This window comes from Hydra viridissima, unplaced genomic scaffold, assembly GCF_058129835.1.
Source record: "Hydra viridissima isolate aposymbiotic clone 2 unplaced genomic scaffold, HvirCarnegie_v1 scaffold_4, whole genome shotgun sequence".
NCBI classification, from domain to species: Eukaryota; Metazoa; Cnidaria; class Hydrozoa; order Anthoathecata; family Hydridae; genus Hydra; species Hydra viridissima.
This window is the reverse complement of record NW_028324303.1, coordinates 5214845-5238574: the sequence shown is the minus strand read 5'-3', so window position 1 is coordinate 5238574 and position 23730 is coordinate 5214845. Positions and strand designations below refer to the sequence as shown.

The following is a 23730-nucleotide window of genomic DNA, read 5'->3' as shown; positions in this document are numbered from 1 at the left end:
ATTCTTACAATCGCGTCATTTTCACACATTTTATGCATTAACAGTTAAATACCTTAACTCCTACACTCGTTAGCATCTACAAAGTATTAACACCTTCAAACCCGCCTTCACACAAACACTTCTTCAAACACGCCTTCACACACCTTCAATTACGTCTTAAAGACTTATTCACGACACCCTCCCCCAATTAAAGCTGAGACTTCGGCTTTAATCAGCTATCTCCCACCTCGATGTTCATGATGTAATTGATCTTTTGTCTTGCATCCAATTTCGCCAGTCTCGTTTCTCTTTTCAAGATATCCTCTTCAGCTCTAGTTTCCAATTTCTTGTTCGATTCGATTCCGCTTCCTGCCTCACAATCCATTTCTAAGTCACACACCAACTGAATTGGTCGTTCAATTACATAACCATTTCCCAAGCGTATTTTAAAACCACGAACAACTCCATCTTTCCCTTTAATGTTGTTTTCAATTCGACCAATGTTGAGAAGTGCCTTGTCCTTCATATCGTCTTTAATGAGAACTATGCTTCCGACACCTGGGAGTTTTGCATTACCTCTCTTTTCCTTTGCTTGTTGTCCTTCTTCCATTGCGTTCATGTACTCGTTCATCCATCTTTTCCTTAAATGATTCTTACAATTTTTTACAAACTTGACTCTTCGGAGTGCACAATCGCCCCTTGTTATTAAATCAATATCTTCTTCAAGCAAAATTGCAGGTCTCCCCCTCATTAATACATTTGGCGTCAATACTTGATTATCGAATTGGTCACCTTGGTAACATAGTGGCCTATTGTTCATAGCGCATTCCACATCCAACAACACTTCTTCCAATTCAAAGAAGCTTAGGATGCCCTTACCGATTGTTTTTGACAAACTTTTCTTCATTATTCCAATTAATCTTTCAAACAAACCTCCCCACCACGGCGCCCTTGACAAATTAAACCTCCATTTTATGGCTTGGGTAGCAATATAGTTTGCGAGATTTTCATCTTTCGTTAGTGTTAGTAACCACTTCCCTGTTGCCACAAATGTCTTTGCGTTATCACTAATCATCATTTGTGGAGGTCCTTTTCTTGCAACAAACTCCTTTAAAATTCTCTGAAATTCTCCTGCAGATAGATCATGACAAAGTCTAAGGTAGACAGCTCTTGTACATGCGCATGTAAACAGCGCAACATAACATTTTTCAATCAACTTTTGTGGCGTTTTATATTTTAGCGGACCAGCAAAATCAACACCTGTAACCGTAAACGGTTCAATATCTTTAGTTCTAAAGCGTGGTAATATTGCTCTCGTTGGCGGTAAAAGCGGCTTCACTCTATATTTCTTACATAGATTGCATTCACGAATGACCTTTTTTACCGCAACTCTCAAATTCGGTATCCAAAATCTTTCTCTTATGCTATTCATGGTATCTCCTACTCCCCCGTGTAACGTTTTTGCGTGATGATGCTCAATAATTCTAAGAGTTAGTTGGAATCCTTTTGGTACAAATATCGGATTGTCCCCAGAGATTTTTCCGTGACATCTTCAAAGCTGTTTCTCATCCTGTTTAAGTTCCACATCGGACTTTATTGCAACAGCTTCTTGTAGTAACTTAATGTTCATTAACTCCGCTTCCATCATCTCCTTAGCATTTAGTGGTCCTGTTATTTTTACTTCATTTCGACAATTGTATATAAACCTTTTTATAAAGGATGATATTCTTATAATCTTCCAATACTTGTGTTTTCTCAATATTTCTTTAAATGTATGATGCCCCTTTATTTCTTCTGTTGCCATACTCACGTTCTCTTTCATACTAATAGTTCACATGATGCGTACGGCGTTTCGATTATTTCTGGTTGGATTGGCCAATTTTCTTTGTGTTTCAACCATATAGGTCCATTTAGCCACAAGCTTGATAATTTATCAGGACTCACTCCTCTTGTTCCAAGGTCACTTGGGTTTTCTTTTGTTGGGACATATAGCCATTTTACTTCTCCATTCAATAAGATCTGCTGAACTCGGTTCCTGACAAACTGTGACCAACTGCCCCTTTCTTTTAACCAGTAAAGTACCGCAGTACTATCAACCCAATGATATACTTCAATGACATTATACTTGGTTAATGCCTTCCTTACATGATTCATTAACTTGCTCAAGGTGTACGCTGCTACCAGCTCAAGTCTTGGAATACTAAGATCCCTCGGTGCAATCCGAGCTTTTGCTACAAGTAGGTTGCTGGTTTTCGAATGTTGATGTCTCACTTCAACGTAGATGCAAGCACATAATGCTGATTTACTTGCGTCTGAAAATCCATGGAGCTCCATTTCAATGATTCTTCCAGACACGACACTCCGCGGAATTGAAATAGTTCTCTTGATGTTTATTGCCTTGATCCAGGTTTTTCATTCTTCTGAAAGTTCATTTGGAAATTGTTGATCCCAACCGAGTTTTAACAAGCATATTCGACTGTATAGTAATTTTCCAGTGATTAATACAGGTGCACTAAATCCCAATATGTCAAAGACACTGTTGAGAGCTGATAGCATTTTCCTTTTTGTTATTACTCCTTTATTTCCGATAGTGATAAATGCAGTATAGTAAACCGATAGTTGATCCGATTCTTTGTTCCAAGGAATCCCAAGTATTTTTGTTGATTTTTATTTAAATCAACAAAAATACTTGGGATTCCTCAGCTTCGCTTTCCAGGTTGCTGACGTTGCTATGCCATTTGTGCAGCTGGAGCCCAGCTTCCATTTAGATTTGCGTTGATTCATTTTTAAACCTGATAAGTTCTTCTTCTGTTTTTCCACCTGCCTGTATATCATCGACATAAGTATCTTCTTCCAAAGCAAGCACCGCCTTTTGGATAATTGAGATATGCTTTTTAATGGTAGCACCAAGAATGTAAGGGCTTGAACTTGAACCAAAAATTACCCTTGTAAATCGTAACTCCGTTAATTCCATTTTCTTTAAGTCCGTATACCAAATTAATCGTTGTGCGTCTCTATCCATTTTGTGAATACTAATTTGTAGAAACGCCTTTTTCACATCAGCTAAAATGCAGAGTTTACTTATCCAATTTCGTATGATTATGTCGAATATTAAGGGTTGCAGCGATGGTCCCACTTCTAGACAATCGTTTAATGAAGGTGATTGAGCGTCTTTTCTTGCTGAGCAATCATAAACAATTCTCATTTTCGTTGACTCGGCTTTTCCTTTAATTACCGCTTGATGAGGAACGTAGTGAATAATTTCTCTCGTAGGTTTTTTTGGTGCCATTTCCAATATTCCCTCATTGATCTGTTCCTTCATTATATTATTATACTGCTCTAGTTTTTTAAGTTTTTTCAACCAAATCGTCACACTTTCCAATCTTTTAAGAGCCAGATTTCTGTTGTTTGGCAGTTTAACAACACCCTTTTTCTATGGCATTCTGGTTTCGTAATAACCTTCCTCAATTTGATGCAGTTTTTCGCTAAAGTCTTGATGGAACATTGACTCGCTGTTTGTGTCTGATAATCCAAGTACTTCTAAACCACACATTTGCTCGAACTCATCACGACCAGTTTTCAATAAAAAACTTTCCTCAATACCAGAACTCAATTGTGTTCGTCTCCCAGAAAGAGTACATCCAAACATAGTTAGTTCGGCTCCTGGATCTTAATCCGGATTTTTCCGTGAACTACCGGTTCCGTGGTTTTTATTCGCTGATAATCAGCAGCACCGAGTATGATGTGAACAGGTTGAAGCTTGTCACTCCCTTCATCATCTCTAAATTTCAGTCTCCTTAGTTTTGCAAAATGCTTCTTAACATCCTTGATCATCGGATCAGGTAAAAAGGTGAGTGTTTCCTTTTCAGCGTTGGTGCATTCGACTTTGATGCTAAATTCCGGTATTGTTGTTGATTTTAGCGTAACGTTATATATTTCACACGCTTGTCCATCGTTCCATAGAGCTGTTCAATACTTTTATATTCCTTTCGTGTAGGTTTCAGCTTTAGTTTCGTTATCAAGTTTGTACATATATAGGAACTTCCAGCACCCGTATCAAACATTATCCTTGCTTTTTCACCGTTTACTTTTGCAATCAGTGTTGGGTGAATAGCAGTACTTGCATTAAGCATTGCTCCCATGGTTTCTTTTTTATTTTCCATTTTACCGTCCATTGTTGCGTTCCCATCTTGACAAATGGACGTGTGATGTTTTTTGTTGCACTTTCTGCATCCTCTTGATTTACAATTTACCGCCGAGTGTCCGTAACCAACGCAGTTGTAACATAATCTTTTGCTTATTAAAATCTCTCTGCGTCTTGCAACAGTTAGCACTTTTGTACAATCCTCGCTTTTGTGATTTTGTAACCCACAGTAGATACATCCATGCTTGCCACTAGTTGCCATAATTTCTTTGTCATAAAGACCGCCATTGTACTGTTTGAATGTAGTGCTTCGATGTTCATAGGACCTTGACTGCACTTTTGTGTTCTTTTTATCGCCCTTTGTTTGTTCGTCGCTTCGGTTAAAAGCTGAGTTCGACGGATTCCTTTCAATGTACTTTTGCAACTTTTCGACAAGTTGCTCCAGCCCCCATTCTTCCCATCCATCATCGTTTTGTGTGAGTATTTCACAAACTGTTCCAAGTTTATCCATCAATGAATACACGAATGATTGAGCCGTTTGAAGTTTCTGCATAGTTTTCAATGTTCGTACAGTTCTCGCAAGCTTGTTGTAAAAGTTGTGAACTTCTTTGATCAATCGTCAATCCTTCCAAATCTTTAATCAATGCTTCGTGAACCTAAATATCTTTTCCGTAAGTTTCTTGTAGTATGCGTTTAGCTTCATCGTATCCCTCCAACGAATGTGGTAAACCAAGTATGTCCTCTCTGGGCTTTCCTTCGACGAGTTCTAGTAAGTAGTTGAATTTGCTGATGTTTGATATGTTTGAGTTGTCGACTTGACGGATTGTTGAGTAGCTTTGTTTTCGTTTCCAAGAGATTTGCGCAATGTTTCTTTCATTTTTAGCTTCTTTAAATACCAATCTTCTTCGCTTTGAAGTTTTCTCAATGAGGCTTGCTCTGCTTCTTTTTGAATCGTTAACTGCTGTTCCATGATTTGTTTTTCATACTCGAATTTTCTGATGCATTTTTTTTGTTTATTGAATCCATTTTGTCCACCATTTTAATTTTGATTTCAATTGCTGCTTCTACTTCCATTACTGGTTTCGATTTATTGCGTTTAATTACGTAAACATAATTAAACAATTTATTGCGTTTAATTACGTAAACGTAGTTTACATAAATAACTGCGTTTACGCACGTATTTAATACGCAACTTACGCGTATAAATGCGTTTACAAACGGAACTGAAACGGAACGTATGCTTATATATATATATATATATATATATATATATATATATATATATATATATATATATATATATATATATATATATATATATATATATATATATATATATATAATTACTATAATACAAACTAAATAATTAGCTTGGTTTATATTACATTACTTAAAGTTTCACGCAATAGCGATCATCAGATGTCTAGTAGTGGGAGATATTGTAAGAAGACAAGAATTTAATACATCTGATGATCGCTATTGCGTGAAACTTTAAGTAATGTAATATAAACCAAGCTAATTATTTAGTTTGTATTATAGTAATAATATATTCGCTCTACTTATTCTACGCTGTATTGAGCACTCTTACTGGAAGTATTAACATAATTTCTACAATACTATATATATATATATATATATATATATATATATATATATATATATATATATATATATATATATATATATTCCATTTCCTATTCCGTATCATAAAATTTACAGTAAGAAAGATCGTGTATATATGGCATATATATGTACGATATGTACAGGTAAAGGGATCTCAAAATGTTAGGTGTTTTTAAAGATTTTGATAAGCCCCAAATATTTGAGCATATACTTTGTTTTTACTTTTGAGAGTTGAAATAATACACCTGCTAGATTGCCAAAAGATTTTAGTAGTTTTTAATACAATTTTTATATGCCTTTAGATAAATATTTAGGACATGCTTTTTTCGTTAGGGACCTCAGAATGCCAGGTTTAATAATAGGTAGTATTGTTGCCAATATTGCTTAGTTTATCATGAATTTCTGCATATATTACTTATTTTCAATGCTGAATATATTTTTAAATGTTTTGTTCACTTATCTTTTATACTTTTAGCATTCCACTACACAATGCTAGGTTGAGGGACCTTAAAACGCTAGGTTAATGAAAGCTAATTAACATATAAAAAAAAAAGTTATTTGCATTCAGTTTCTTCTCGACATTATGAAATGAATATTCTGCTTATAGTTTCGTCACAAAACCTCATTCAACACACTTTAGTGTGTTTTTTTTGTATTTGCTTTTGAAATAATGAATAAATTAAACTAAAGTGCGTTTACTAAAGTAAAGTGCAAGTACAAAAGTGTGTTTTGATATTCCTTTCAGTAAAAAATAAATAAGAAATGGGAAAGTCCTTTAGAACCAACAAGCAAATCAAGATGCAATGTTCTAAGAGATGTCATAATGATGAAAAGTAAGCAGTTAGAGGAAGCAGTTAAGTGGTGCCAAATCAACAATAAACGTGGTTGGGCCACAATCAATTCAGGAAAATTTCCACTAATTAAGGATCTTAGAACAATTAATAAACGAATTGATGGTGTCATTGTAACTGGAAACGAGAAGGAACATTGTTCAATTTTTACAAAAGATGAAGAAGAGTCGTTAATAAGAATAAAAACAAGAATAGGTAATATCTACACATTAATTGAGAAATGAAAATTTATAAACTGTAATAAAATCCTGGTTTTTTAATATTGTTCATTAAGAAAACTAAACTTATACTATTTAGCTTTCTTGTATTATTATTTCAATGATATATTTAGGTGCCTACAAGGTTTGAACAGGTTGGAGTTGACAAGGATAATGTTGAATGTTTCGGAAGTAAGAAAGTAAGCCTGTAGAAACCTTCGTTGACGTCAGATCTTTAAGCTATCACCAAATGTTCAACGAGCACTCCGAACAAAGAAGCTTAGCAAGTCTTTTTGGAAGTGTTGGGATGCAAAATATCAAAAGTACATAACCAAAAAGAGACAAGGAACTGTATCCATAAATTGTGCCCTTAACTGCACAAAAGCAATGGCATGTAAACACCTCAACAAATTAGCTAAAGAACTTACAGAATGTTATATTTTCATTGATGCAAATCAATTAGAAACAGGTGTATGGCAGGGATATATAGATACCACTAGAATTTACAATCACGATGAAACCCTCCAGTTTATAAAAAAAAAAGGTAAAAAGTAATAGCTTTAGTTTATTATATAGTTTTTGATTTGGTACCTAAAAACGTTAGGTGCAGCACCTCAAAATGCTAGGTATTTAAAAAAGCGATTTTTAGAAAATCGGACACTTTCTACACACGCATCTTTTTAGCACTGTTTTTAGAGTTTTAAGACAACATTTCTGATAAGGTTCTGCAAACTTATTTTTAGAAAGAATTGAAATATTTAAAATTATTTTAAAAAAATAAGTTTATTGCTTATAGACTATTTTCAACGTCTTCGTAATTTAGATTATTTTGTAAGGATTATTTGTAATATTTTTTTGTTAATGATTTAACATTATATTCTTTAATCAGATTATTCAATACTTTTAGAATTTAATTAAAAAAATTGAGTTCTATGTTGGTTAAATTCAAACCTGACATTCTGAGGTCCAACTGCATTCTAAGGTTCTTTTACCTTTACTAAAGTTACTTACTTTGACTCAGTCTTCTCCCCCTTCGTTCGTTGCACCTTACAGTTTAATTTTTTCATTTCATTTTTTTTTTTTAACAATTGTTTTTATTCTGTTCTTTTGCTTTCTTATTTTTTCAAGTTTAGAATAGGGTGGGGCAAGATGTTCTTAAAGTCAACATTATTAATTTGCCTTGTTCTCACAAATGCACAAGGGACTTGACTTTAGGAACATTTTGTTCCACTAAAAGTTACAGAAAATTAGTTGTATTATTTGTGTGATTGTAATAAGGAAATATTTTTTTTGTGGGTAATTTATTCCACAATATTTCAAGTATAAAAATTTTAATTTCAATTGTTATAAAAATCTGGCTATATTCACTCAATTTAAAAACATAATACACTCATTTTAAAAGGAGTCATTATAATGAGAAACTAAATATCATTTTTAACAAATTTAATTAATAATTACTTTTTAAATTCGTTATAAAATGACCTAAAAACATGTTAAACACGTAATAATTTGTTTTAAGGGATATGTCTTATGGCATTTCCTTATAGCATAAGAAAGTTCCTATAGGCATTTCCTTAAGGTATGCAGCTTATACATAAAAGTATAAAAAAAATTAGTTTAGGAAACAAAATCAAGTTTTACTTAATCGTTTCATAAATATCTAATTTAATATGACACATCAATCTCGCAAGAGCAAAATCTATCATGAGGATATCATAAAGTCTAGTTCAAAAAAGCGACATGAAGAAGATATATTGCAATTACAACAGTTGCAACTGCAACCTTATTTATCTCAAAGATCGTCTGCATCTAAATCTGGAGAAGCAATTTCAAAAAGAATAAGATTTGTAAATCCTAAAAAAACGACGAAATCTGCTTTGAAGACAACAAGTGCTGCGTTGACATCATTATCGGGAGAGTCTTCGAATAATACTTCAGTTTCCAATATTTCTATTCCTCCTATTCAGCAAGACCCGAGATTATTTATTTATTTATTTGATTATCAGATGTGGTGAAATGAAGATATAAAGTATACTCCTAAATTATATAAAAATCATACGCTACATTGTTCTTAATAACAATTTAAATCTAAGAAAAAGTAATTTAATTACCTGTTCAGTTAAATTTACAATAAACTTCTTTTTGGGAAAAATGTTTCTTTACCAAAAATTTGCCAAAAGACAATATCCCTGAAACAAGGGTTATAGTCTTGTGGCAAAATTATCTGAAGACTCGTGTAATTTGATAAAGAAAATGCAAGATTTTGGTCAAAGAAACATTTTTCCCAAAAAGAAGTTTATTGTAAATTTAAAATAAATGGTAATTTTTTTAAAATTTTAAAGCTTTAATTACTGTTAATACAATGAGTTTATTGATTACTTAAGTTATATTTATTTAATAGCTATTACATGTGATGAAGGGAGCTCATTTGTCAGACTGTTTAAGCAATTATTTAAAAAGTCTCAAGAAGATAGAGCTGAAGAGACGAAAGAAGGCGATAGTGCATTTGAAAATGATCTATTGCTGAACAAAGAGGTTCCCCTTTATATTGAAAAAGCAGATAATTAGCAGCTAAAAATATGTTAAAATGAAGTCTTAAATATTGAAATTCAAACCTCTGATGAACTTCTTGAAGTGCTATTAACTTAATCAAGGAAGCTTACTTTTACAAATGTTATTAAGTTAGCCAAAACAGCTGAGGAAGTAAACATCACTTATGACTTTAACGAAGATAGCGAAAACAATCTTCATAATGCTGAACTAATTAAAGATCTTAAAATTGAATTGGGAACATCGAAACTACCGCGGTTTTCTTGCGCAGCTCATATAACAAACATCGCTGTACGAACCACTATAAAGAAACAAAAATATGTGTCGTTTACTTGCGACGCTTTCAAAGTAAGCAAGAAGCATTAATCAATTATAAATAGCGTTCAATACCACATAAAAAATAAAGCTTAATTACAAACAAGCTGTGATGGAATTCGTTGGTCAGCTGCTTTCCTAATGTTACAGAGTTTTCAAAGTGCTTATAAAAGAAATGCACTCGATCCGGAAAATCAATACCAGTTCAACTTAATTGCACAAAAATATCTTTCATCGATTGCTGATGTTTTGCCTGCATTGACTATTATGATTTCAAAATGGAGTAGAATGGAATTGCAAGGAAATGGAAAAGAATTTGCTTACTTGTTAATTTCTTCTTTTAAATTAAAGTTTGAGTACGAACTTAACTCAGGAATTTATCAAGTAGTATCACTGTTGAATATCTGAAAGCTTAAATTGTGGTTCATTAGACCTGATTGTCAATTTATTGTTAAAGGTATTTAGTTATTAGGTTTTATTATTTAATTAAGACAAAGAAAAAGTTTTAAAAATTATTTTAAAAACTAGTGCTTAAAAACCTAATTTAAAAATTTAACTACTTTTATATATTAATTTATCATATTAAAGTTTGTATCGCAACCTAAAAATATTTAGGAGCAGTAGAAAAGCTACACGAAGTTCTGAAATTCTTTACGCCACGTAACATTTATCAAAGTGCTTTAGAATCGCAACCAGGGTGTGAGCTTACACAAGCGAAAGAACGATTGAGTTCAAATGATCAGTAAACTGATTCGCTCAGCGGATTTATGCTAGATGATAATTATTGCCCAGAAGCTCGGGAGCCAAACTTACAACTCTATTTACTTGAAATCGAAAAAGGAAAACTTTACTTGTTTAAGCAAATTGAAGAAAGGGACTTGCTGTATCTGTGTTTCCTTCTTATGATTTTTGGTTCAAAAATTCTAAAATGCCAATGTTACGAAAGCCATTTGTCACCTTACTAAATATTCCATCATCAGCAGCTTTTATAGAGAGATATTTTAGTACTTCTGGTTTTGTATGTGAAAAGAGACGAGGCAACATGAAAGCTGATCTGATTATCAGTCGCTTATTGTTAAAAGTAAGCTTAAAACTTCTTGAAAGTTTAAATAATTTTTCGGACAACGATGACTCAGATAGTGAAATGTAAACTTATCATATATAAATTTTTTGAACTTGAAAAGCACAAAAATAAAATGAATATATAATACAATAGTTTCAACAATAACACAACGGTTTAAATAAAAAGTTATATTATATTTTTGAATTAAAAAGTAAAAAGTAATTACTTAACCATTCGCGTTTTCTTAAAAAGACACATTTTTAAAAATAGATTAGGTAAGTCGCGTTTGTGTCAAGTTTGCATACCCATTTATTCGCGTAAGTTGCGTTTGAGTACCGTTTGTAAACGCATTTTTATATGCGTAAGTTGCGTATTAAATGCGTGCGTAAAAGCAGTTATTTGCGTAAATTGCGCTTACTTTTACGTAATTAAACGCAATAAATTGCGTCAAATGCGTTTGAGTTTGCGTGTGAGTTTTTATTTTGGAATGCAAACGCAAAACGCAGTTTTTTTTGCGTTCCAATGTATGATGTAAGCATATATTGTTAGATCAGCGCACACACATACCAGTGGGGGATTAAGAACTTTTTGGGATCTAAGGCTATTTTAATTCAGGGTTCCCAGTTTCTAATAGTAGTTAGCGTTACTTTGATTATGATAAGTGTATTTATTTTTCGATCTGTTAAATTTAGATGTTATTTCAAAAGTTCATAAAGGCGTATCGATTGTCGAAATAAACGTTGCTATTTCGGAGCAAATAAAAAGACTAAATCAAAGGAATCAAAGTTCTCTACTTAAATCAGCCGATGAAACAGCACCCGAAATGGCAAAATAGTTTAATAACTAATTATTGAATTAATGTTGAACTAAAATCTAAAAATACAGAACGTCTTGTTTTTTGTTGTTAAGGCTTACAAGTTGTAAATATCCTTCTTACGTCCAAAAGTTACCTATTATATTATAAATAAATACGATTAATATTTGTCTGTAAAGACGTTCTAAATATACATATTTAACATAAAAAGGTACTGTAAAAAAAAGACAAATAAAATTCGCTAACGAAGTTACGTATTTAATACGAAAAAAAGAAAGCAAAAAATACGTATTATTACGTTAAAAAGATACGTGATAATACGAAAAAAAGATACGTATTTATTACACCCTACCAGCGGCCAAAAGTACCGTAATTAATACGAAAAAAAAATACGAATACATACGTATTAAAATACGTAAAATTTTGTTTAAGAAGTTCCTGCACATAATACTGTGATGGCTACATATACAAATATTATAGCTATATAATGTGTAACCATTATAAGTTATGTAATTTTTTTGTAAAATAAAGTGCAGCCAATACTAAATTGACTAACATATAATTTAGAAATTATTGTCTTTCTTTTTTATGTAATATACATTTATTTTTTTTGTGTTAAAACTTTAACCCCAAAGTTTTCCGTCTGGAGATGCTTCAACAAGTTGATGAATGTGAAGGCTGTTTTTTAGTGTCTGAATAAGTTATGACATTGTTTAAATATTTTTACAGAAAAATTTCCCTGACAGTGAAGATGGAGAAGTTTCAAAGGATCTTGTGTACGTTCAAGAGACATCATCTTTCATACTGGATTTGATAAATCAACGTGCTGTAGACCTTCATTCAGCATTTTATGCATTAGCTAAAGTGAAGAAGATGTGCGGGAAATTAATTTTGAAAATAGATATTGCTACCTATCATGCACAAAAGATTGTCGAAACCCTGAAAAACGCCGCAAATTTTTTCAGGTTAGAGTTGTGAGTTCATGTGTTTACATGCAGTTTTTCGTTTGCAATTGCATGCAAGTTTTTGTTTAACAAAATTACAATCGAAATTTATATTTTTGGCAGAATTAAGCGTCGAAATTTAAAAAAAGTGATCAGAACTACTATTCATATTTTTAATTTTGCTATTATCATATGCAAATTCAAACTGTCATTTTATTGCAAAATAGAATTAACGTGACGTATTTTGTAAGCTTTATTTACTGAAGCGCAGCGGTATCAGTGAAAAGTTATTTATTTGTATTCGGTATAAGTAAGTTCAAGAACACTTTTGATTGTAAAAAAAACGAGTTAGCGTGCATAAGATTTTTATTCGAGCTCTCCTATAAATAATGTTTTGTAATCACTTTGTTATATACCTGACTGTTTTTATTCTTTTAAACCAAGATGGCATCTTAATCCAATCAAGTATAAGAAAATACAAGTTAATGAAAGATTACAGAGCCGAAATAGGACCTGAAAACAGACTGATTAAGGGTTTATGCTACAGTTTTCCTGTAAAAGATTGCAAGGAGATATTCGGAATTCGTGTGTGTCAAAGCAGACAGCAGACCATTTGCTTCTGATGGGTTTTACAATTTTACTTCACATTGTTTAATTCAATCATATTTGGTATTATTTATGATAATAACGGAATTAATTTTGTAGCACGTTGAAATTATTTTTTCATATTTTGTTTGAAAAAATGAAGATAAATGTTCAAAATTTTTAAATTTCATTTTTCTTTTAATATTTTGTTTAAATTCAAGTCAAATACGAGTATTTATGTAAACTAGCAAAAAGCAGCCCGTAATACGGGTTATGGTCGGTCTGTTACTTAACAGACGGACCATATTAATAGTGGCAGTTTTCCACAATTTAAAGTTGCGAAACCTTAACTATACCCTTTTAGAAAAACGCCTTCAAATTGACAAAATTAAACCATCTGTAAAATTAAAATAAAAAGTATGCGGATGTAAAATAATTTACCAATTATTCAACATTATTTAAGTAATTTACAACTGACGTAAGTCACATCAGTGTAAGGCAGAACCATTTTCCTCGACATTACTAAGTTCAACACAATATGTTTTTGGTTACTAACACAAAATAATAACACTTTATCATGCTTTAAATTGACGAAAAAGTAAGGCTATATTCTTGTTATATTTTTTATAACATGAATTTTAATAAGATTAATATTAGGCAAACGTAAATTATACATGATTTATTAATTTTTTGGTATCCCCTTGATACATTTTTCTTTAAAACAGGAAAATGTCTTTAAAACGTTAAATGCACATAGCCAAATAAATTTATTAAAAATAACTGACCATTACTATTTATGGCACTAATCTGACCATTTTTATATATGTCCTCTTTGTTTCAATAGCTTTTAGTAAACGGTAACTTTCTACCATTTGCTAAAAATTCCTTTTGTTACTCGAAATTTAATTCTCTTAAATATTTTGACACTAATAAAGGACCTCCCTTCCCCGTTTTTCCCTTAATGGTGGTTAGGAGAATAGTTATTTTTATTAAAAGTAGTCAAGTTTTTGATGAAGACCTTTTACCAGAATAATGAAATGTAAAACAATGATTTACGTGTATAAGAGTTTTTTCTTTTTAATATTTATAAGATTTAAACATATATAAGAATTTTTTCTTTCCTCAAAAGTGTTGCAAATCCAAACTAAGCTAATTAATTAGTTAAAAACCTTATAAAATTTATGCAGCTCGATATTTGAAAAATGCGCTAAACTACAATATTCACCACCCATTTAAAAAGATTCCCTAAATTACTTACAGCAAATTATTAGGCTTAAAATAGAGAAAATTTAAAAAAAATTGCACTAATTGCATACATTTATATCATTTTAACTGACCAAAATTTACAATAAAAGGTAATCAGGTTTCTTTTTATAAATCGTATAAATGCGTCAATCGTAAATCCTAAAGAAAAAAAAAAATGGAATTATGATACTATAATTACAACAACAACAAAAAAAAAACAAAAATAAAACACCGCATAAAAACTGAAAATCGATTTACCTATTTATAGTAACCCATTTTGACATGGCAGTTAATATAAACATTTATCGAAAATGTAACAATAAAATCTGTTTCGAAGTACAAAAGGAAGGATTAACAATACTATAAAAAAAAAAAAAAAAAATCAAATTAAGATATAAATTGCATTTTTAGCATAATGTTGTCTTGGCTTTCAGTAAATAAATAAAAGCAGTAAGTTCCAATAATGAAACTACCTATTATTCATTTTTTACAATAGTCACCAACATGAAGGTGTCTATTGTTAAAAATGAATACCAACAAAACATCACAACAATAACACATAACAATAGAATATTTACATCCTTGATCCTAAAATCCAGTGAAGATAACAAAGCAAATTAAAATATGAAAGGCAAAACTAGAAAACCAATTTAAAGTTAACTATATTTATCTTTTTAGTAAACATATAAATACATAAAAGTATATTTGTTTTTATGTTCAATATTACTTATTCAATTACTTCAAATTTAGGACATGAAAACACCCTAGACTTAAAGATCAAGGTTGCATACTCTAATACACATTACGCTAAACATTAACAGACATTATTATGTGTTTTGAGAATAATTAAAAAAGGCTAGACAACACAACCTAGCTCCAAAGCAGTTACTCCGCCTGGCACTAAATGCTGCCAAGTCACAACTCTGCTATAAGTACATCGCTTGGCTGGCAAGGTTATCAATCTTGCTCAACATAATGCCAAATCACACCACTTTGAAAACATGGAAACAGCATAATTTAAACATATATACAACTATAAACAAATATGGTTTTATATAACACATTTGATTAATAATCTTTTCAATTTGATGAAGAGTAGCTTGTTCAGCTATTAGAAGTGGGACTGAGTGGTGAATGAAATCTTCCATCATAAAAAAATTGTATGTATTCCAGAGATGTAAAGGATTGTCAGGTTCACAAAAGGTCAAAATAATTGAAAACAACTGTCTAATTTACTTTGGCGTACGTGTTAAAACTGCCTCAGAAGGAGTATTCTGCCATTCAGTGTCATCTTGCAACAATTCTTTTAAAACACATGCTTCACGAAACGTTTCAAGGACAATACCATTAACAGTACGCACATCCTCCCAAGATGTTGCTCCTTTTGCTTGCAAAAGTAACAGTTTAAGAAAAAACAATTCTCCAGTTGGATTAACTTTATACATTCTTACTATCACCTTATTACCACCCCTTTGTCTAACCTTCCATTTACAATGTTTATCATCAAATATAAAGTGATAAGGAATGTCTACATACGAATAGCAATGTGCTCTTTCATTTTCAGTATTTAACTTAAACCATGCCATTAGGTGCATATCACACTGAGCTGCACGATCTAAAGCCATTTGTTCTGCTCCTTCTCTAAAATAGGTTAAATATATTCCTTATATACATATTTAAAACACATTTTTAAAACAATTATATAACACATATTAACACATACACAAAGAGTAAAAAAACACTTTACATTATTATAAAAACATTATTATAAAAACACATTGATAAAACAACTATAAAGCACTTATTACCACATACAGATACATATGAAAAAAAGCATATATGCAAACAATAAACGTGTGGAAACAAAAATTTTAAAAATGATGCAAGAAAATTTAAAAAGATACAAAATATACATTTACAAACAATACTTTTTTCTTCGTAAGACTTGTAATCCTCATAACAAAATTTAACCTTTACATACAATAACATGTGACATGCCATGTCAGTGTTGGCACAAAAGTTTAATTAACTTTTCAAAATTTTCTAAAAAAGAACAAAAATAGTTAATAGCACTACAGAAATTTCAATATAGTAATAACCATTTTATGGAAACCATTTTATGGAAATAGCATTAGTATAACTTTAAATAACATACAAACCCCTATTTTCCTTCTAAAAAATAAGATAATAAAAACAAAACTGCAAAAAGAAAAACTAAAACAAAAAAAATATAAACGATTTAAAAAATTAAAATCCTTTCTACTTTATCTAATAAAAATTAAAATCCTTTCTACTTTATCTAATAAAAATTTAAATCCTTTCTACTTTATCTAATAAAAATTTAAATCCTTTCTACTTTATTTAATTAAAATTTAAATCCTTTCTACTTTATCTAATAAAAATGTAAATATAACTATTTTATATACTTACTTCAATTATAAGATGATCTTAGCGATTATTATTTATCTTCATATGATTCTTTATGTAATATATCTAAACTAATAATTAAATTCCAAAAGGAAGAAAGTTTGGCGCTACTGCACTTTCGCACCCCCCTTTTTTATTGCAGATTATGATAGAAAATTTTATGCTGATTCAGAAAAATATAAAAACATGGACCTGAAAATCAACGGAAAGTGCTCTAATTCGAAGTTAAAGTTGTAAAAAATCCCACTAAAAACCCTTATATTCGCCATTTTGAGAATAATAAGTTAATGATCTTTTAGCTTATAGAAGCAACACATTAATAGCATGGTTTTTACGTTACAAAAGTCGTTAAAGTATGTTTTTCTGAAGTGTCTTGGTATGCGCTCTTACCTAGCCATAAGCTACTCAGAGCGCAATATTGTACACGCATGCGCAATTTTTTTATTAATACTACGATTTATATTTCACAATAAAGCTGGTTGGGATAGGCGGTTAGGATTAGGATTAGGGTTAGGGTTAGGGATAGGGATAGGGATAGGGTTAGGGATAGGGATAGGGATAGGGATAGGGATAGGGATAGGGATAGGGATAGGGATAGGGATAGGGATAGGGATAGGGATAGGGATAGGGATAGGGATAGGGATAGGGATAGGGATAGGGATAGGGATAGGGATAGGGATAGGGATAGGGATAGGGATAGGGATAGGGATAGGGATAGGGATAGGGATAGGGATAGGGATAGGGATAGGGATAGGGATAGGGATAGGGATAGGGATAGGGATAGGGATAGGGATAGGGATAGGGATAGGGATAGGGATAGGGATAGGGATAGGGATAGGGATAGGGATAGGGATAGGGATAGGGATAGGGATAGGGATAGGGATAGGGCAGTATAATAATAATTATTCATCAATTTGTCTACATTCTCACATTCTACGTTTAACCTATATTTGAAATCTTCCATTAATTTCATTTCGTTATAACACTTTCGCTAAAATACTTTAAAATAATAATGTTAAGGCTAATTGAAACCAGGTCTGCTTATTGCGCAATGTAACGGTAATTAATTTTCGTTAAAACTGAAAGCGTTTTAAAAAAGATTTTTAAAAAATGGCGAATATTAGGGATCTTTAGTGAGATTTTTTACAACTTTGACTTCGAATTAGAGCACTTTCCGTTGATTTTCAACTTTATGTTTTTATATTTTTCTGAATCAGCATGAAATTTTCTATCATAATCTGCAATAAAAAAAGGGGGGTTCGAAAGTGCAGTAGCGCCGAAAGTTTAAACTCGCTTCATGGATCTTTCTCCAATAGCCGCGTGCATTTAAAGAACGCGCTCTTTCAAAGCCTAGTAACTAATGACGAAACGACGACATTAAACATTAAACATTAATTTTTGTAGGAATTATATTATGATAATCATATGCTAAGCTATTGTTATAATATAATATTGTTATAATAGTTTTTAATATATTAACTTTACTTTAGATATTTAATCTTATTTTTTTAAACTTGATATACTTTGCTGTTTTGCGAATTTCAACATAATTATAAATATGATAAAATAGCTATTAAGTCTGTATTGCAGACTTCATAACATTCAAGAGTTCATCAAAATTAAATGTGTATCATGCTAGTTACAGCTGAATCAGACAAAGTATGGAGGAAGTTTCCTGATGAAATTCAAACAATTTTTTTGGGCATTAAAAAAAGTCAAACTTCCATTTTACACTCAGCAATTCTTGCTGAACTCAGGAGTTAACGAATGTCAGACTCCTAATACAGGTTAGTATATGTTTTAATACAATACGTTTCATAAAGTTAGTTAACTTTAATTGTGTTTGGATACTTTGTTTTGGGATTATACCTGACAAATAGGGGAAAAGTGAAAGTCTATCTGACAGAGGGGTGGCAATTTTCAATGAGCTAGATGTAAAAAAAGTAAATAGCATAATATACTTTAAAAAGTGATAACTGTAAAGCAAAGTGGATCTGCGGAATCTTTTGAGTGACAGTGTCATGTTTTGTTAATATACCTTTAGCAAGACTCAGCAGTGGCACTATGAATAAAAAGTATTTATCTCTTTAGATACATCTTTAGTGCAGCACAGCTCAAATTATCCATGGAATATGCATTCCAGATAACGGAACCTGGCTTCAATTCAGAATGTCATGTTATCTACATCCTGATTAACGGAGGCTGCTTCTATCCATTATATTCATGGATACTTGAATATAATAACACTATAAATGTATCGGAATCACAAGGTCACTCATCTACAAAAGTTTCAATTGATCTTCTTTTTCTTAGAATTGATTTTGTCGTTTCCTATTTATTCTAACTCATCGTTTCAGAAGAAACCTGATAAAGCTAAATAATACCATCTCTCAACATAGCTGATTAACCACAGCACATGTGCAGCAGTATTGTCTTGTGTTTTTTAAATTTTACCATTCTGTACAATATCTTGAAGTTTCTTTTATTAAAGAAACACAAGCTTTATTTTAACAACAAAAAGTGTTAGCTCTAAATGTTCAGCATAATAACAATAACAATAATAATAATAATAATAATAATAATAATATTAATAATAATAATAATAATAATAATAATAATAATAATAATAATAATAATAATAATAATAATAATAATAATAATAATAATAATAATAATAATAACAATAATAATAATAATAATAATAATAATAATAATAATAATAATAATAATAATAATAATAATAATAATAATAATAATAATAATAATAATAATAATAATAATAATAATAATAACAATAATAGTAATAATAATAATAATAATAATAATAACAATAATTATAATAATAATAATAACAGTAATAACAACAATAATTATAATAAAAATAATAATAACAGTCATAATAATTATTATTATAATAATAACAGAAATAATAATAATTATTATAATAATAACAGAAATAATAATAATTATTATAATAATAACAGAAATAATAATAATTATTATAATAATAACAGAAATAATAATAATTATTATAATAATTATAATAACAATTGTTATAATAATAATATGAAAATAATAATTATAATAACTACAATACCATACTTTGTTGAATACCATAACTGACCTATCAAAGTTTGCTGAATAGTGTGTAGAAGCTAATCATTCTAAATTAAGCCTATATTGAGTCAATTTAAACGTAAAGAAAAGCATACACGATATGGAAAGCAACTGCTATCCTCTGATTTTAGTGAAAGAAGAACTCAATATTAACTTTGATATGTTTCCCTAGAAACAAAATGAAGTCAGCAAGTCCGGGACAGTGACTATAATCATTTCAAAACGGCTACTTTCAAAGCCCTAAATTTTTTTAAAAACATTACAAATGGCTTGTTTTGTAGTATATGAAGAGCTCTAATTTACAAGAACAACTTTTACTTTAAGTGTTTATGTTTTTATAGTGTACCACAAGATTAAGCGAAAAGTTAGGGGAGCGGGAAATAAAAATCAATTTGCTCCTATCACATGTTTGAGAAGCTTTTTCAAATCTAACTGAAAAGGTTGCTTATAGTAATACCTACAATAGAATGTTAGAATAGTTTAGAAATTAACATAAAATTTTAATGGAAGAAGTATTTAATTTGGTTATGATAAATGTACGTGATACATACATGTAAAAAATTAAAAATTGATTATTCCAACTTTAGCACGCAAACCAGATTTTAAAAATATTTTTAATTTACCATATAGATTAATACTATGCTAAAAATAAAGGTTCGGATCCAGTGACACGACATAGAATCTCTGATTCACAGTGAGTTATTTTAATGCTGGTTTTAATAGGGATGGGAGTTAAGGTTAGTTTTAGTCTAACTTTAGTTTAACTTACTTTAGTCTAAATTTAGTCGACAACTTTTCAGCCTAACTAAATTTAGTCGACTTACTTTTTAGTCTGAATAAAATTAGTTGACAAACTTTTTAGTAAAAATAATTAGTCGAATAACGTTTTTGTCTAACTAAATCTAGACGACTAATTTTTTAAAGATGATGATGATGATGATGATGATGATGATGATGATGATGATGATGATGATGATGATGATGATGATGATGATGATGATGATGATGATGATGATGATGATGATGATGATGATGATGATAATGAAACCAAGTTAGATGGAAATGAGAATATTGATGATGATAACGATGGGGCTGATTGTGCTATTAGTAATGATTTATCAAAGAAGAAGCACTTAAGATTAAAATCTAAATCATATTCTTTAATTATATTAAACTTTTTTTTTACATTTACATGTAACAATCAACATAATTAAAAGAGAATTTGTTTTAATGCTGGAAATCAAATCTTTAGGTAAAATAAGCTGTTTAAAATTGGACATAATTTTTCATTGAGTTTGTTAAACTTTATACAGCTATTCACAAAAGTTTAAACGATTGCAGAATTTTCAGATCTAATCTTCGGTTTTTCTTGAATTAAAATATAACGGATATAAATATCAAAATAATTTTTTTTCCAATTTGGTAAAGAGGTTATTTGTTAATAGAATAAAAAAAAGTAGGTTTCAACTCAACACTGCTTACTCAGAAATTTCATTAAAAGGTAGGTGATACAAATTAAGAGGTGTCACAAAAGTTTAAACGATTTTATTTAGGATCAGTTATTTGCTATTTATTTGATGAATCCGGTGCGAAATTTTTTTTTATTTTTAAATAAAGTTAAAATGAGTAGTTTTACAATCAAAAAATTCATCACAACATCATCAGGAAGCTTTTAATTCATTAAAAATCAACTTGAAATATTGTAAATCTCAAATTAGTTTCAATTGCGTGCAAATGGGTCGAAAATCAGTTTCTAGTGACATCTAATGGCAAGTTATTGGTATGGCGAGGACAAAAAATCACACAAACGTTCAAATAGGCAAAATACTTCACATTTCTGAATATTGCGTTAGAAAAACCATCAAAACCTGGGCACTTACCAAGGACGTCACCGACATGCCGCGTACTGGGAGACCATCCAAACTCAGCAACCGTGGTAACTCAGCAAAAATGGTATATTCAGAATGAGCAGAGAAAACCCCAGACTCAGCTACAAAAAGCTAGCACAAATCTTCAACAAGTCAAAAAATAATCCAAAAGTTAGCAGAGAGCTCGTGAGACGAACATTGTTGGACAAAGGTATTGGAACGTACATAAATGCTAGAAAACCTATTCTTTCAATCACGGATAAACATAAACGACGAGTGTGTTCCAAAGAAAGGCTGGACTGGTTTGTAGAACAGTGGGCAAAAGTTATTTGGAATGGTGAAGCTAACTTTCAAGTTGTAAACCGCAAGGGAAGAATATATGTCAAAAGATTTGCAACTGAGAAATATTCAGACACGTTTTTGCAACATTGTCGACAAGGCGGTAGAGGTTCGGTTAGCATCTGGGGATGTTTTTCTCACAAAGGTATAAGCTTCTGTGAGCTGCGCGAAGGCCGAATTAATCAATACACCTACAAGAACACATTGGAAACGTGTTTAATTCCATCAATCAGACACTTTTTTGGCAGAAGCAAGCAATTCATCTTTCAACAAGACGGGGCTTCAGCTCACACAGCTCACTCAATCAAAGAATATTTTTTGAAAAAAAAGTTCAATGTGATGCCCTGGCGCTCTAGATCACCAGATCTCAACCCAATCGAAAATATTTGGTCTTGGATCGACAATCAACTGACATACCATGAAATTCAATCAACTCAGCATTTAAAGCAACTTTTGAATGAGTACTGGCTGAAGAAACCTCGCGTGATGTGCATGAAATTAGTTGAATCAATCCATAAACGAGTTTATCTTTGCTATAAAAACAAAGGAGGACACTTTAAAAACTAATTTTGCTTTTTTTTTCATTTTTTGTTCGAATGTTACAATTCGTTTAAACTTTTGTGCTTTTTATTTTTCCTATATGATTTTTTGTTTTTTTTTAACTAAATATTAAAATTTTTATAATATGTTCAAATTCATTTTAAAGCTAATTACTTTTTCTTTAATAAATAAAAAAAATTAAGTCGATATCATTTTACAGTTTCTTTTTATTAAACAAAAACCAAACATACTTGATAAAAGTTCTGTAATCGTTTAAATTTTCGTGAATTGCTGTACTGTTCATGGTGGACCTAAGGCCACGGTTGTTATGGGTAATCTATCAAAGCGCGTTGACAATAAAGTTGGTAATTTAAATTGTTTTAAATTTTACTAACAGTGGTAATATAAACAAAAAAAGAGATAAAAAATTCAGTCAGGGTACATTTTAGTATTTTTAATCGCACCACAAATTTTCACACAAGCACGAAGACGTCCAGGCATAGGTTCAACTAGTCTGACGCAAGATTCTCTTTAAGTTTCTTTCCAAAGCTTTTTACAAGTCCTGCTGTAACTGCGCAACACTGGTTATGGTCACTTTGACCTACCTTTTGTGTATCCAAGCCCAAATATTCTTGATGGAATTCAGATCTGGAGAACTAGCTGGCTAAGGCAGGACCGTTATGTTTTTCAGATCAAGTCACTCTTTAACCGAGATTGCCGTGTGAGCTGTTACGCCATCGTGCTGAAAAATTCATTGTTGTCATCTTAAACACTCCTAAAAATTTGTGGAAGATCTTGAAGATCTTTATAATAATTTGAAGGATGATGATCGATATGATGACCTAGAGGATGATAACCCGAAGGATAATAATCAGAAAGATGATTCAGAGGACGTTGATCGGAATAATGATCCGGAGGATGATGATTAGGAGAATTCTAATTGGAATAATGATCTGGAGGATGACGATCAGGTGGATGATTGGTCATGTGATGAACATGATGTTTCACATGATAACAGCCGCAGACATAATAAAAACGTGACTCGTGATCAAGAGCGTGTGGTTTTGAATTCCAATTGTGATCTATTGTGTAAAGGATAATCAGCATAAGAGGATAAAAAAAACTCTAT

At 30.9% G+C, this 23730-nt stretch overlaps 4 protein-coding genes and 1 long non-coding RNA gene across 6 annotated transcripts; 1 reads left to right on the top strand and 4 right to left on the bottom strand.

The window, feature by feature from the left end:
• Positions 1-211: 211 nt before the first annotated feature.
• LOC149889512 (uncharacterized) lies at positions 212-1411 on the bottom strand. The gene has a single exon (XM_090085134.1). It carries the CDS (start codon positions 1409-1411, stop codon positions 212-214), a length of 1200 nt encoding a protein of 399 aa, XP_089941260.1.
• A 386-nt stretch (positions 1412-1797) lies between these two features.
• On the bottom strand, positions 1798-2313 carry LOC149889511 (uncharacterized). The gene has a single exon (XM_090085133.1). It carries the CDS (start codon positions 2311-2313, stop codon positions 1798-1800), a length of 516 nt encoding a protein of 171 aa, XP_089941259.1.
• A 430-nt stretch (positions 2314-2743) lies between these two features.
• LOC145194701 (uncharacterized) lies at positions 2744-3628 on the bottom strand. Its single transcript, XM_090085132.1, has 2 exons — positions 3439-3628; positions 2744-3318 (listed from the first exon to the last, which is right to left on the bottom strand). The coding sequence occupies exons 1-2, from the start codon at positions 3626-3628 to the stop codon at positions 2744-2746; spliced, it is 765 nt and encodes a 254-aa protein (XP_089941258.1).
• A 2879-nt stretch (positions 3629-6507) lies between these two features.
• LOC149889510 (uncharacterized) lies at positions 6508-7179 on the top strand. The gene is made up of 2 exons (XR_016451979.1): positions 6508-6792; positions 6929-7179. It is a non-coding gene; the product is annotated as an uncharacterized LOC149889510 (long non-coding RNA).
• A 7194-nt stretch (positions 7180-14373) lies between these two features.
• Positions 14374-17010, bottom strand: LOC149889509 (uncharacterized). Of its 2 annotated transcripts, none has more exons than XM_090086263.1 (4): positions 16741-17010; positions 15181-16353; positions 14569-14670; positions 14374-14469 (listed from the first exon to the last, which is right to left on the bottom strand). In XM_090086263.1, the coding sequence occupies exon 2, from the start codon at positions 15933-15935 to the stop codon at positions 15543-15545; it is 393 nt and encodes a 130-aa protein (XP_089942389.1). In that variant the 5' UTR covers positions 15936-16353; positions 16741-17010; the 3' UTR covers positions 14374-14469; positions 14569-14670; positions 15181-15542. The 2 variants fall into 2 exon arrangements, with proteins under 2 accessions (XP_089942389.1, XP_089942390.1); XM_090086264.1 differs by lacking the exon at positions 16741-17010 and adding an exon at positions 16470-16574.
• Between the last annotated feature and the right edge of the window lie 6720 nt (positions 17011-23730).

Coding starts and splice junctions, on each gene's coding strand:
- LOC145194701 (XM_090085132.1), bottom strand. CDS start 3,628: ATGTTTGGATGTACTCTTTCTGGGAGACGAACACAATTGAGTTCTGGT. Junction 3,319..3,438: donor ACTGCATCAAATTGAGGAAG/GTTATTACGAAA, acceptor TTAAAAAACTAG/AGCAGTATAATAATATAATG.
- LOC149889511 (XM_090085133.1), bottom strand. CDS start 2,313: ATGGAGCTCCATGGATTTTCAGACGCAAGTAAATCAGCATTATGTGCT.
- LOC149889512 (XM_090085134.1), bottom strand. CDS start 1,411: ATGAATAGCATAAGAGAAAGATTTTGGATACCGAATTTGAGAGTTGCG.
- LOC149889509 (XM_090086263.1), bottom strand. CDS start 15,935: ATGGCTTTAGATCGTGCAGCTCAGTGTGATATGCACCTAATGGCATGG.